Source organism: Amia ocellicauda, chromosome 12 (assembly GCF_036373705.1).
Source record: "Amia ocellicauda isolate fAmiCal2 chromosome 12, fAmiCal2.hap1, whole genome shotgun sequence".
In the NCBI taxonomy this organism is placed as follows: Eukaryota; Metazoa; Chordata; class Actinopteri; order Amiiformes; family Amiidae; genus Amia; species Amia ocellicauda.
The window spans coordinates 7080465-7095514 of NC_089861.1; the positions used below are offsets into that span (position 1 = coordinate 7080465).

General features: G+C 39.6%; 1 protein-coding gene across 1 annotated transcript in view; it reads right to left on the bottom strand.

Annotated features, from left to right (window-relative positions):
• The window catches only part of LOC136764291 (EF-hand calcium-binding domain-containing protein 6), a 31827-nt gene extending 17430 nt beyond the window's left edge, over positions 1-14397 (bottom strand). Inside the window, exons 1-12 of the mRNA XM_066718199.1 lie at positions 13545-14397; positions 11210-11319; positions 10596-10696; positions 10218-10295; positions 9730-9903; positions 7826-7963; positions 7372-7514; positions 6024-6166; positions 4939-5135; positions 3903-4010; positions 3534-3599; positions 1645-1755 (exon numbers count right to left, since the gene is read on the bottom strand). Of these exons, the coding sequence (XP_066574296.1) occupies positions 1645-1755; positions 3534-3599; positions 3903-4010; positions 4939-5135; positions 6024-6166; positions 7372-7514; positions 7826-7963; positions 9730-9903; positions 10218-10295; positions 10596-10696; positions 11210-11319; positions 13545-13863 (1688 nt within the window). The 5' untranslated portion in view covers positions 13864-14397. The remainder of the gene's footprint in view (positions 1-1644; positions 1756-3533; positions 3600-3902; positions 4011-4938; positions 5136-6023; positions 6167-7371; positions 7515-7825; positions 7964-9729; positions 9904-10217; positions 10296-10595; positions 10697-11209; positions 11320-13544) is intronic.
• Between the last annotated feature and the right edge of the window lie 653 nt (positions 14398-15050).

Consider the following 15050-nt stretch of genomic DNA (forward strand, 5'->3'; position numbering starts at 1 on the left):
TCAGTAACGAGAAAAAACCACAAATACCCAAGCATCACATTTACGTCGCACAATGGGGATCTAACGCTCACAATTTAACCTTTCAAACATAAAACACAGGCAACTGAATAGTTTGATTTACAAAATGTAAACTCTTCTGTCTTTTTTTTTCCCAGTATTCCACTATTCTGTTTCTCCTTTCAGAGCCTGGCTTTCCTTCCCTGTAGCTATTACAAAATCCCCATTCAGAGTAACTCTTGTCACCTGTCAACTAAGCCCAGGCTGGTTTTATAGGTCTTTATCCCATACACACACACACACACACACACACACATCCAACCACACAAATACCACATGTCTGGAATATGTTACTGAAGCAGTTTAAAATTCATTACCCTGTGCCATTTAAGAAACATTTACACTACACTTGTTTTGTTGGCAATTTGTATAATAGTTCAGATGTGCCCTCCCGGGTCACCATTGTGATTTAACCCTGATCCCCAGTGATGTCATCAAGGTAGGAAACAACTCAGGTCTAATATTTATATACTGGGATATTGTAAACACATTAAAGTGCATAGAAAATAAACATATGTATTTTATTCATCTTTCCGATTGTTTTATAAAAATGTGAAATCCTTCAGAAAGAAAAGGGGAAAAACGTGTGGAAAAGTCAACTGCAAAAGTATATGACAGTACAGCGAAATCCCTGTAAAGCAGAAAGAAAGCATGAATCAAAGAGAGGGAAAAAAATACGGTGCAAAATTGACCTCGGTGAGCCTTACTATATAGTTCAAAATACAATTATAATTTTACATTTATAAAGAATAAGTCACTACCTTTCAATTTATGCGGAAATTATTCATGTTAGATACATGGAAAATGTATACCAGAAAGAATATACAGTTGCATTAGATGATTAAAACGCTGAGATTTGTGGAAAATTAGGCTATTGTTATGAGGTGGGTGTGGCAGTCCGGCCCAAAAAGCTTAGAAAATGTCTCCGACACACACTTCACTAGACCGCAGGGTTAGCCAGCTCATTCTGAGACAGCCTAGTTGAGGAGCGATCTAAGACACTTTGGTCAGTGGAAAGCATAGTGCAATTTCAATGGATCGAGGACATTTAACACAAATACCAATTAAGTGTTTCCTATTATCAAAACCAACTAATTCTGAAAAACATGGAAGATGGGCAAATATTACAAGGGGCCGTTGTCCGGTCATAGTTTTGTCCAGAGGCTATAGATTTCCCAGGTGTTAATACATGCACGGTTTTCAAGTAACACCATACAAAATGATTCACAAACAATAGTTTCCATAGTTAGCAGCCCCATCTGAGTTTACAACACGTTTGTACTGTATTTGCTGCGATTTAATCTAGGCAAAACTACACAATACTAGTTTTCCTATTAGTTTACTGACAGGTTCAGAACAATTTTGGTTCAAGCAATCTCTATACTTTTTACAAACAAAAATAGGAAAGACTAATGCTTTTCTGTTTTTTCTGGAAACTATATTTTCCTTTTGGGGCGAAAATCCGAAGGCAATGCAAAAGTTCTGAGACGGTCGTGGTTACCGGACAGCCTGTGGTATTAAGAGATCGGAACTTGACAGACAGAGGAGACGAGGGAATGGGTAAGTGGTGCAAGGCTTTGTCTGTACCGAGAATCAAAAGTGGCCATGAACTGGGGGTATCGGACTTGTCCGTCTTCATCCAGAGGCAGTCGGTCCAGCAGCTGTTCAAACTCGTCGTCGTCGATCTCCACGCTGAACCTGAGGGGAGGTGGGAAAGGCAGGCGGCAGTTAGCTCAGCCTGGTCACCGCTGGGGTCAGTGTGGCCCACAGAGCCATCAGCATATGCTGGTCATTAACTCTTTTGTCAGGGACTCCCAGCTTAAGGGCAAACGCCCCACACATGAATGTCAGAGGTTAATCAGGGGCTCGTCTGGCTGTAGCGTCTCTGTGGGCAGAGGGAGTACCTCTCAATCAAGGGATTTAACACATACACAAACATGCACTCACACACACACACACACACACACACACACACGAGGAGAGTAAAACAAGCTGCCCGACTCCTGCAGATTGAATCGCCACACTTGTCAACAAAAAAGACGGGCTAAAACCATAATTAACCCACACTGCTCCTGTTCTCTGGTGCTTAAGGGGACACCTGTACTGCTCAGAAATTGTACTAGGAAAGGAAAAGTATATGTAACCCCTTCATAGACAAAAAAACTCATGTAAATCTCATGGGAATGCTTAAAGAGGGATAGAAGAGGAAAGCGGAGTTAGCTCAGCTACCAGGAGGTGACGTTCTGGTATTCTGCTTTATTTCTTTGATCACTGACTGAAAGCAGCAGATACAGTAAAGCTGGTAGGCATGCAAACAAAAGAGGCCGAGGTGGAACATAGACATAAACAAAGTGAAATGGTTTCCTATCCTTTGCAATCGAGTGAAGAGTACAGAGATATCTTTGAAAGGTGGTATGAAGGGTCAGGACTGCAGCTTTACAACATTTATCAGAAGAAGGACAATTGTATCACAGTTACAAGATGATAGCACATATGGGAACTGTCCAAACTTTGTAATGCACCTGTAGAGGGTATTATTTGTTGAAATACATGTAATAAAGTATATGTATTTTTAGTGATATACTCATCCTCAATGTTGATATTTAGTAAAGGCACAATCTGAATATATCCATATTTAAACAATATCTTTGTGAAAAGTGATTAACTGGTAGGTGAAGAGTTTATTTAATTTATTTTTTAACATCATTATGACCCTAAAACACAGGGTCAGAGTGAACCTAAATGATGAAACTCATGATTTTGACATTCAATAAACAGCGGTAGCTTTATTTGAAACTGTTAATTCGGTGATAAGTAACTACAGATTTCTTTAGGTGCAATCTATGTGCTGAAAACTGAAAAGATAATCAAAAATAAGAACAGTGGAACACAAAATGTTTATCAAACGAAATGAGCCACCAAATGTTTTTTTTTTTTTTCTCCAAATAAATTGATTAAATAATGAAGGCTGCAAGTGTATAATTTGAAAATGTTTTCACGTTAGCTTGGGAAAAGATATTAAGGATTTTGTTTTTTATTGGGGTTTAAATTCACTTAAAGGAAATAAATCAAGAATGCGTCTGAGTGAACAGACACAGCTTATGTATTTGATAAGAGCCCTGAATGAGCAGGGAAAGAAGACAGTTCCATCGTTTCAGTTATAGAAAGCATATTTGATGCAATTCCAACTCTGATATTCTGCAAGAATGACAAGAAATTAGATTGACTTTAGGGTGAGGAGTACTTATAATGGCAGAAAATCTGATTACGCTTTTCAGTTAAACTATAGTGTTGTCAACCGGTCAACCTCTGGAACTAGTCCCCATTGTGCTTTGTGCTTTGAATCGTTTTAGCTGTTTATCTCCCTGCTGCTTTCAAAATAATGGAGGTTTAGCAAGTGATGATTCATACCTCACACAAACATAGCAGTTTTTAAGAATGAAACAATACAGAGAAGACGGACCCACAAACCCTACCTGCTTTCGATTGCAGCTCGAAACTCCTGCTGACTAATTATCTTCCTGTCAAATTTGTCAATTTTACTGAAAAAGAAAGAGAAAGAAATACATTAAATGTGGATGCATTTGCAAAAAAATGAATAAACATAGATTTTGGAGAAATGCATTGGATAACAAAATCAGTGTAAACCAAAATCAAGAAAAAAAAAAAAAAAAGTTGCAAGTGTGTGTTAGTGTGCCATTCCCTAGTATCTCTACACCTAGTGCTTTCATCTCTCTCTCATCTATTACCTCTGAGGTTGCGAGCAGCTTTAATGGTTTACAAATCTCGGGTACAGCAACAACAACCACCACCACATGAATGAAAGGAGCCGGGGGGGTACTTACTGAAAGGTATCAAGAAGAGTGAGGAAATCAGACTGAAACATGTGGGCCAGTTTGGCCTCTATTGCAGTAACAGTGGAGGCCAGGCTGATGTTTTCATCCTGATTGAATCTGCAGTGTCAGAAATGAAATGTCACTTCACAGCACTGAACTCTGTCACGAGCTCATGCACAACAGTGACCCCTGTGGCTCTTACCAGTCACAGCAGCCCTATTGCGGTTTATAATGTGAGAGTTAAGGGAAACTGGTTGAAATAATTGATTTTGCTTACAGTGTTTGATTCCCGTACAACTACAACTCTCAGCCTTAGGTTGACGAGATGTATCTCCAGAACTGCCCTGCCTCCGTTCACACATATTGTGCTGTATTTTCGGTCTGCTGCGCTTTGTATTTTTTTTCAGTAGGCAGCTGAGAAATCCTCACATACAGAATTAATGTGTCTTCTTTGGATGTGAATACAGAGAGGGCTGCTTTTTGGTATTGTCCGGGAGGCTGGGTACACAGTCAGGCCTGGTGTTAAGCCCCCTGTCCTCTGGGACTCACTGTACACTGCCCTTGTTTTCTCAGCCTCTTAGGATGATTAACAAAGCTTAAGCTCCTGCTCTTCACAGTACCACCATTTCCATTACACGACTATTAACAATTCAAAGCGTGTTGCAGAGGAGAAATCTGAAGATGTTTACAGCAGTGCAGCCTGGCTAAAGCAGGCCGTATGATCCCATGTGCAATTCACAGGCTGCCGTAATGTGCTGACGGGTTTCTGTGCGGAAAAGACGGCGTTTTGATGCTCAATGCGGTTACAAAATGGTAATGGTGACTGTTGGATTACTTTAAAATGCGGCAATCTAAGTCTGTTGGAAGTGTAATTCGGGTTATTTAATTAATCACTAATTGAACAATCTGTTGATTTTACAATAAAGTATAAGTTGAACTTGGTGCAAGATCAGAAGGGATTTAACTCTAAAACTAAGCACAGGAGATGTCTTTGAACAGAGATATGAGTGTCTGGATTTTTTTAATGAAGATTAATAACACTGACTTGTGCTGTGGATTGGACAGGATTTTATGTGTAATTCCTTCTTCACTGCGATCCTGGTATCTCCTCAGGAACTCAACATAGTCGATGCCGGGCTTGGATTTTTCCAGACCACATCTCGCCAGGAAAAGGGTCACATGTTCCTTCTTTAGGTGCAAGTCACATTTCTCCAAAACACACAAGAAGGCATCGAGTTGAACCTTTAGTTCAGTATAAAAACAATAAAGGAGATTAACCACAAATCTAAATATTTTAAATACAGACGCACACTAAAGGAGATAAACAGAAAGTAATGTAATCTTTTCAGTTCAGTCCTGCCCTTCCATTTGTATGAAAGGTAAATACAAATGTCCCTAGTGGAACATCAAGTAGGAATAAAGTTATGATAATGTTGAATATGCACCCCTCCTCCCCCCCGCTAGCGTGAAAGAAGCACCGTCAGCACTGCCCCCACTAGCGTGAATGACACTTCGTCAGAGCATTGATGACAGGATGCCCCCCCTCAATTTGCCCTTTGCCCCAACTTCGACACCGCATAGAACATTTTCTGGACAAGCCACTGGATGCAAGGTGAGCCCATTTTGCAGTTTCTCCCCACTGTAGTGAAGGCGGAAACACACAGTACCTTTATCAGTCCTGCTCCCCCAAACAGTCTTGTCTGGTCAGTTATCTGTCAGTTTCAGCCTCTCCAATGAACAGCCTCACCCAGTTTTGTGACTCACTCTACAAACTGCTAAACGGGCTCTTCTTGAACAGTAATACAAGAAAACTAGAAAGTATTTTCCAATTTTAACCACTGGAACTTCTTAGGTGTCAGTGCCAGTGAGCAGATTTGCTTTCAGTAAGTTTTCTATAACTAGGTTAATACAAAAATTTATTGAAAAATGAAAGGTGGTGGGGGGGGGCAATAAATGAATGCTTTATGATGCAAAAACCCTTTGGCCTACTCTCAAAACTAGACATATTTGGACTCCACACTTGTTGAGAACAGTGTCATCAATTCCAAATCGTTATGCTTTTCAGTTGTCTTTGATTGTACCAAGACACTTTGTGACACACCAAGCTTGTATTTTAAAACATGTCCATACCTTGCCTGTTTTCTCTGGATCGTATTTCTCAAACTCACTCCTCATCTTCTGGAAACCTTCTCTGAACTTGTCCTTCAGCCATCTCTCTATAGTTATGGATGCTCGGCGGTCCTCCTCAGCTTTTGAAAGGGTCCTTGATTGTTCTAAGCACAAGACACAGAAAATGATATTAAAATGTTTTCCATTATTTTCCAGGACTCTTATAGGTCACATTCTAGAGCCGGGTCCGAAGGCACAAATATTCTTTTACTAGCCAGGTATTTAAAGACAGTCCTGAACTTTCAAAGATGTGTCCAGGGACCATATATAGACATTATTTTTCATTCCCTCTCGTAAATAGAAATAGTCTCAATGTTTCAAAATATCAGTTGGCTCAAAACCCGACAGCCTTTAACCCAATCTCAGACCAAGTGACACACCTCACACGTTTGGAAGGATCAACATAGGCTTCCTATGACTAACTGAGGATCGATCTCTTGCTAACATACAAAGCACTGCATGGGTGGGTTCTGTCTTTCTGACTACCCGAGAAAAGTGCAATACTGTTCTTAGTGGTGGCTTCATTTCTTGTAAGATGATACTTGATCTAAATCGATTTCAACTGTATTTTATCTATGGAAAATGTAGTTTGGATTAATACAATTGACTGATAACATTTAATCAGACGTCCATTTTATTTAACCAAGTTAACATTTTACTGGTGCTGGTCTGTAGCACATTTGGCGCCGGTCCACCACATATTTCATCCTGCACCTTATCACATCAACCCCAAATCCATAAGTAAAAATCCATCAAACTATAAGAAAATAATTGTAAGTGTTCTGTATTGGTATTGCACTTTTTCCCTTTGTGCAATTTGTGCAGGTGCCCCTGTGTATGTTTTATATGCAGTAAAATGAATGTGGGCTGTACAGCTCATACAGTATTGCGGCGGTCTGCGCTAGTTCAATAACACTCACAGATAGCGGGACTAAAGTGTGACAATGTCTAGGAACAGTGGCTCTATAGTATAAGAGTGCCCTCTGTCAGAGATTTGCAGTAATTACAGTTTTAGAGATTTCCATCAGAGATCTCTGAGTAAAAAAGAAAAGAAAAAAAAACATACACTTAAGAAGCCAAAGCCAGGATAAAACATTTGCAAGTTCATTTCTTGTTCTGTTGAATAGATTATTGCTGGGAATATAACTTGATGAAGCAGAAGAATAAGGGCATTGATACAAAATATATATAAAATAATATATAGGAGAAATATAATCATAAATCATAATCAAATCAGGCAACATCTACTTGTAACCCTGTTAATTTCCTTTACACTGAACATCAGTCATATACAGATCAGTCCACTTACTATGTGACTCTTGTGAGTTGACTTGATCCGTGGATTGTTGATCTACATTTTCACCATAATTACAAGAGTCCTTCAGATGGTCAACGCCAACTCTCCTCAGAAGAGCGTCTGCTTTGATGGCCCCAAGTCCGTCCGTATCGTACCTGTTGAAGAGAACAATAAACACCCTACTAAACCTATCAGCTACAGTAAATTCCATTTTGAAATGACACTGAAGTTCATCATAACTAATACAATTAGATTAAATTATCCAGGAATAATAACCAGACACTCTGTAAACAAAGGGATCCCATAAACAACTTAATTCTCATTCAAACACACAAAATAAAACTGTCAACTTCATAACTTCTGTTTAATGGCCAGCATGCCATTATTTCTGGGTAATTGTCTCAATGCTAACCTTCTTTATTAAATGAAACAGTAAATGTATGTATATTTTCAGATGTGATCTCACCTCTTCCATAGCTTATCAAACTCCTCTTCTTCCATGTGAAAGCCAATGCCCTCTAGCAGAGACCTGAATTCTGGGGCAACAATCCTGCTGGCTCCCTCTGGGGTCTTCTTAGGAAGATGTTCCAACGCATCCAGGAACCTTGGGAAGGGAAGACCCCATAATCCATTAATCATAATCCTCGGACTGAAAGAAAAGCTATATTGACTGTGCTGAACAAGCGATCTTTAAAGTGTAATGGCAAATCAGTGTGTTCCCCGTTTCCTATCAAAGCTATATACTTGCATTAGACTAAATGTGGAAGTATAAAGCCTCCTTCATAACAGTTTAACTCCTTATTTAAGTATACACAAGAACTGACATCCTGACATTCATAATTCAGATCAATCGACACATCTTACTAGGCCACATTTATCATTGATATCTGAACAAATTCATCTCAGCGAGTTTTATGTCTGCATCTTCTTAGACTATGTCTATGTCTTAATGCAAATAATGTATCTGCAATTTTTACTTGCACTCACTTGGATGAACCAGTGATCGATAACCTCAAACAGATATCTTTGATAAATAATTACTGTACAGAAAACAATATTGGTTTAAATCCAATATTGGAAAAACATTGTTCCAATGAGGGGAGATCAATCTTTTGTTTGTATGAATGCACATATTTGTGTTATTAACTGTAAAAAAAAAACCTTTATTTATTTATTTAACAGTATGTTTACACGTATACAAACAGAAAAATAAAAAATAATTGTCCGTTTATTGAAGAGGACATGCAGAATATTAATTAATCTTAGTTAAAACTGACCTTATATTATTATTATTAATAATGATATATATTAGTTTCTTTAAAAAAAGTAAACAGATAAAAACTAACACAATTTAGACTTTCCTCATTTGATATTCCTCTTAAGATCATTGAAATTCATTTGAGTTGTTTTTCTAAGTGAGCACCATCAATAAAACAAATATTCTATTGCCGTTGCAGAAACCTCTGCTTTTCTGAAAAGCACACCCACCCTTGAAGAAACAAGGAGCTGCCGATTTAAAAGAAAACAGCTCTCTCTTTCTTCAATAAACCTGCTGCTTCAAGACTCTTAAAGAAAGCACATCTCAATACCCTCCAAACTTAAAAAAACATCTCTGGGGGATAATAAGATTAAATCAGAATTCAAAATCATTGGGGATTTTTGGGGGGCCGGCTTGGTTTCTTTGACTCTCTTACTGAGTTTCTCCAGGTCTTCCAAATTAGTCAAGGGGATTTCAATCTGGCTGCTGGGATTGAACTTGGGCTGTTAAGGGCATCAACTCCCCTACCGTTTCAACCCTGTCCACGGCGGCGCAGGGTGTTTGCCACAGTCCTTGCTTTTGAGATACAGTTAGTGCATTTGAATGTTCTTTGTCTGGTATCATTTTAACAACTCTGCTGGAAAAGAACCAGTAACTTGTTCCTTTCCAACTCGAAAATGACAAAACGTATACACTGTTTTTGTCAACAAATGCTCAGCAGCGATGTCAAAGAAAAACTGGCAACTAAACAGCCATGCCTGCAAGGAACAAAGGATGAGAAGAAAAGGAGTTTTAATAATTAAAAAAAAACTGAGATTTCATGGCTTGGCTACCTTGTCCATTATGGATTCATAGCAAACGGGTAAAGAAAAAAGCTCAGATAACTCAGATTACCTGATGGTTTGGTTTTTAAAAGGGAAAAATGCTTTTTTAATTGTGAGGAATGCTTCCATTCCACACTACGATGTGTGTTGTGTACAAATCAACAACAAACAAGCCCTAAATGAAATGAACAGATTTCCTGAAGAAGGAATATAACTGTTTTTGCTCGCTCTTCTTTTCGATAATGCTCGTGTCACCTCGGTGTAGGAAAAGCAGAGCTCTGTGTGTACCGTTGCTTAGCCTTCCCTCTGAGCTGTGTGTGGACCTGGCTGGCTGTCATCGACGGTCTATCGCTGGGAGGGTGAACTGGGCTGAACCAAACCGGGGCTCCGGAGGAGATGGGCTCTCTGACAGCGGCATACAGCTCCTCGAACCTAATGATGCTCTTCTCACTCAGCTGTAGCCTGCAGGAGGAGAGAGGACAGACTGCTTTTAATCTCAGCCTCCCCCCTTATATCTGACACTCAGATAGATATGCACTCTAATTTGTGCTTCTCTCCACCATGGCACTGATTTTCACATTTGAATTCTGCCTACTGTCACTGCATCTCTCCTGGTGGTCATTATGCCAGCTGTGACCCCACTGCACAAAAGTAAAGCTGGAATGATTACATTTCTGCTTTTCCTGGGGGTAAGTCAGCCTGGGTAAGGGTGTCTGCTAAAAAAAGAAAGACAGTCATTGGGATCACAGCCCGACTTACACAGATTTAATGTTTACCTTAACAGAAGCTTCTGGTATTGCTTGGAGCTGATGAATCTGCCCAAGAACTTTGTCAGTATCATAAGGAGGACATCTCTGAAGAAACAAAGAGAAATGTGAACTGTGTGGGAGTGTATTCTCCTAATTTGCAGGTAAACAATGTTGCTGTTCTCTCACAGCCCATCAAACTTAATCCCAGAGAGGCTTACAGGGTGTTCATTTACAAGCTACAGCTTCTCCATTGATGTATTTACTTAAAAATATAAGTTATCATATTATTTTCAGTACTTAAATGTTAAGTATTTTTTTCACATGGTACTAGACAGAAACAGAAAAAAGTTATTGTTTTTGCATTGCTGTGTTTTAGTGGATATAGTCATTATTGTCCATGTGTACCTGTTGACCTGGCCTTTTCCCTCAGGATCGTTGTTCTTGAAGAGCTGCCTCATGGTGAAATACCCCCCACCTCGTATTTTCTCACGCAGCACATGTTCCAACTGCCGTTTGCAAGAAGAACAGATCTTTGAACATTGTAACGACATTGCTGCAATTTCCTGCTTATGTTAAATTACATTTTGGACAAGATAAGCTTGTAGGCTAAACATAAACATATGTAAGTGCCTTGCCACAATGAAAAAGTTGCTGCAAAGTAACACTGACAAAAAGGTCTGCAATTGATTATAATGTTGTGAAATTACATAGTTTATAGCTTATATATACAAGTAACAAAACTATGAAATTGCAGACCTCTACAATAACAATGATAAGTAGTGTTTTAGAGAAACGACTGTCACAGATGGTCACAAATTTCCATTACTGGTTAAGGCTGTGGCAATTTGTGATTTAATCCAGGCCTTTGTCATTCTTATCTTTCATTTAAAAATCCCTTGACGATAAAAGGCCACTAACAGAATAAGGCTCACAACAGCTTTGTTCTCATCCTTGGCCATCGCCTTTATGAAGCCAGCGCAGACAGTCTACAGGTCCTGGCCCAGTAGTTCACCTCGTACCTCGTCCACCTCTATCCTCAGCTGTGTCCCTGGGCGGGAGACAGTGCTGGCCCGGCTGCTGCTTTGACTCCCTCTGCTCTCTGCGCGGCTCCCAAAGTCTGCCCTCTGTCCTGCAGGACAAGGGAACAGTGTCAGCCAAGCGGCAGCCTTGGGACAGCATCATCATCCTTGTGCCTTTTGACTTCTAAGCAGTCACAGAGTTGCCACTATGTAACCTTAACTTTACATACATGTAAAAGGTGTCTGTAAGCGAAAGGATAGTTGTTTCTTGTTGTTGTTGATTTTAATCTCTACAAACATTTAGTTGGATGTCAGTTTTAACAGTCCACATCTCTCTAGGTCTCAAGTCTACATATAAAAGGGATCCTTACAGTAAAAACAGCTACAATATTAATTTTAAGAACTGTTTTTAATTAATCGCACTGAATTATTCATGTTTATTGTTTAGGATTGGAACACACAGAAGGAATACTATATCATTTCCTATTCTGTATGAATGTATTTGCTTATTAAATATATGTGTCAATAAATGTAACACTGGTATCAATACATGTTTTCGGGTTTTAATAGCTGATTTCAGTATTTAATAATATTAATAAGCATGGATTCAAATTTAGAAACTTACTCCTTAAGGCACTTTGTTCATTTAATATGTTAAAACACTGACATCTAGTGGCTTTCAGAAGGTGTTTCCGCAGTAAAACAGCTGTGAGAGCAAACCTAACCTATTATACTGATAAATATTGAGAATGATCTGAAGAAATAAAGCCAGGGTACCACGAATTTACGCACAGGATGATTAAATAATCTTCGGGTATTTTTAAGTAACAATATTTATCTTACGTTTGGTATGTAACCAAAGGAAAACATGAGGTCTGTCCTGCGTCTGTAGACAAATATTTAATGAATACATGTTTACATAGCTTATTTAAGTACACTTATGCATTTTCTGAAAATAAATGTATTATCTTTCATTAGATTAAATTAAGATGTTCTCCATTTATTAGGATGCACTTGAAACGCAGTGTAGCTCAGTATCTCAAAGTAACTGTACAATAATGCTGTGATAGCTTTCTATGTGCAGAAAATGTTAACTGGATCAAACATGCATTATTACTACACAGAGGAGGGTTAACCTTTTTAGTTTCCAAAATAAATGATTGTACTGAATGTAATTGAGCTGTCCCTTGCAAATAAACTTAGGACACTGAAGGACAGAGGAAATAAATGAGGCAATTGCAAAATCTAGGAACAACGCTTCTTGTGTTTTGAATGTTGAAATGTGTGCATTGTCCATGACAAATAAATAATACATTTGTTTGTCATTTAATAGCGTGTATAACTTCAGTAACTTCGTAAATTAAGGCGATGTCCGAGTGTGCAATCATTAGTAGCAAGTGTGATATATCAATGTTTTCAACATGTCTGGCATACATTAACAGCTCTAGCTCTAAGAAACTAGTCATATTCATAAATGCATCATAATCATCATGACTGATATATGATTCATATCCAAAAGCTACGATCATTTGCGTATCGATTGTCCAGTTTCAACACAATGTTACTCTTCGTCTATTCAAGTCTTACTGGGGATCGGACACAGCTATTTCTTTTTCGTCGATAGGTGGCGCAATCCTACACATCAGAGTGCGCGGTATCAGCGCCAGTAAAGACGCAGGTTCAAGGGAAGTGCGCAGGACGGCAAAGAATAGAGGATTATTAATTATTAAAAGATCATCAACTGTGCTTTTTTTTACATTTTGATAGTGTACACATCGAAATTTGCCTAAATGCTCACTTTATTTATATATATATATATATATATTAATTAAAAAGGCCGTGCAATGTTTTCCCATTCGGTTGCCAAGTGATCGTTAATAAACTGACAATAAAAGGACCCCTGCGGCCCTGCGGCCCTGCGTGAAGGGCCCCATACCACCGCTGAAGGGCTAGTGAAAATGACATGCAAAACGAGCAGGCTGGCTTTCTGAGGCACTGCTATACATCTGGAAGAATCACGACTTCTTTCTTTAACCAGAGAAGTCACTTTGAGATATATACATACTTTACTGTGAGGCCTGGCCACAAGGGCAGCAGAAACACAACATATATCAATGTAATGATGAACAACTTAAAAGTGCTTCTCGCCTGATGCCAATAGACACACACATGTGCACCCATTCGTCAAGTGTCAGTCCTTCTGCAAGCTGTGACACTACAACTGTCCATAACACAAATACTCATTTTTATTTAATACTTGCTATTAAAAACGGCAAAACAGTCAATAGACGCCTAACCGGTTTAGATGGAGGTGTCTTAAACAGCAGATACTCACCAAACACGGGCAGTCGGGGCTTTTCTGGATCCGCCCCGGCAGTCGCCTCCACTCCCCCGGGGATGGGACGGGTGGGAAGCGGGCTGTCCGGGGCCCTGGAGCTTCTCGCCGTCTGGTTTCTGAAGAGGGTGTCCAGCCTGTCCTCCTGGGCCAGCGGTCTTCCTCGCTCCTCGGCGTTTCCTTTCGGGGTTGAGCCGCGGTCCGTGGAGAAACCTCGGAGAGAGATGCTCTCGGGGTCTCCCAGTCTAGACAGCGGGTGCTGGAGGGCCGGGAGGCGGCCTGGCGCGGCCGAGTGAGGGGCAGCAGGCATGGCGGTCATCGCTCGCAGACACCCTTGATGGTCGCCTCCAGGATCTGCAGAAGTCGCTGAGAAAACTTTGGTGTTGAGTGTCAGAAGTTAACATCGAAGTGACTTTATGCAAAGTTATGTGCGTTGTTGCTGAAGATAGTTGGTGTCTCTGCGTGCAAAAATCAATCAATCAATCAATCAATCAATAATGCATCAAAATGCAGTCGTGTAAAGTTAATGTACATCCGAGTTTCATGATCTGGAAAGCTATAGAAAGCCTGCCTCCATGTCTTTAATCTCTTCCTCCTTGTGCGGTTTCTTTCTATTGAACAGAGAGGTTGCTACTGGCGACAGAAAGCACCCCAGGCCCCTCCACTGTGCTTGTTAAGCCCGAGACAGACAGCACAACCAGCACAATATGGACCTGTCCCGTCCTTAAACATGATCTTATGTGCGCAGGTCCAGGGTTATAGGTTCTTGCTGTGTAGCTACCCTATGCACCAATGCCATTTCTTTTTACAATCAGACTATTTGTTTGTACAGTCACAGTTATTGTGCAAAACAAACTAATGAAGTAGTCTAACACTCTGACCCTTAACGCTTAGCAAACACAAGGGGAACAATAGTTGAATCTCAAATATCTTGATAATCCCTCGACATATGATATCTGTAACTATAGCTTTTGACACCTTCGATTGCCTAGGCAGAGACTGGTACAATATGGTGCTGCTTTTAAACCATGCATAATTGTGACTGACTTTTAAACCAAAGTCAAGAGGACTAGTGTAGGATTCCTGTGCTTTTTGTTCCAACCAAGCTCTTAATTGATTAAATGATTCCTAACTGAACTAACAATGCAATATAAGGTGCGATGATATAATTAAGATCTCGGTTGGAACAAAAACCAGCAGGACAGGGGGTCCTCCAGAACCAGTTTGAGACTTAGAACAGTGGTACTCAATTCCTGGTCCTGGAGGAACATCTACCCTGCTGGTTTTTGTTCCAACCGAACTCTTAATTACTTAATTGAACCCTTAATTGAACTAATAATTTCCTAAATCAGAGCCTTTTAATTATTTTTAACTGTAGGGGGTTAACTCAAGTATACAATGGTATAAAGACATGATCTTATTATGGAATCAACTTTGTATCAGTAACATGATTTAAAGAGTCAAATGTAATCAAATGACTTCAATTAAGGGTTCAATAAAGTAATT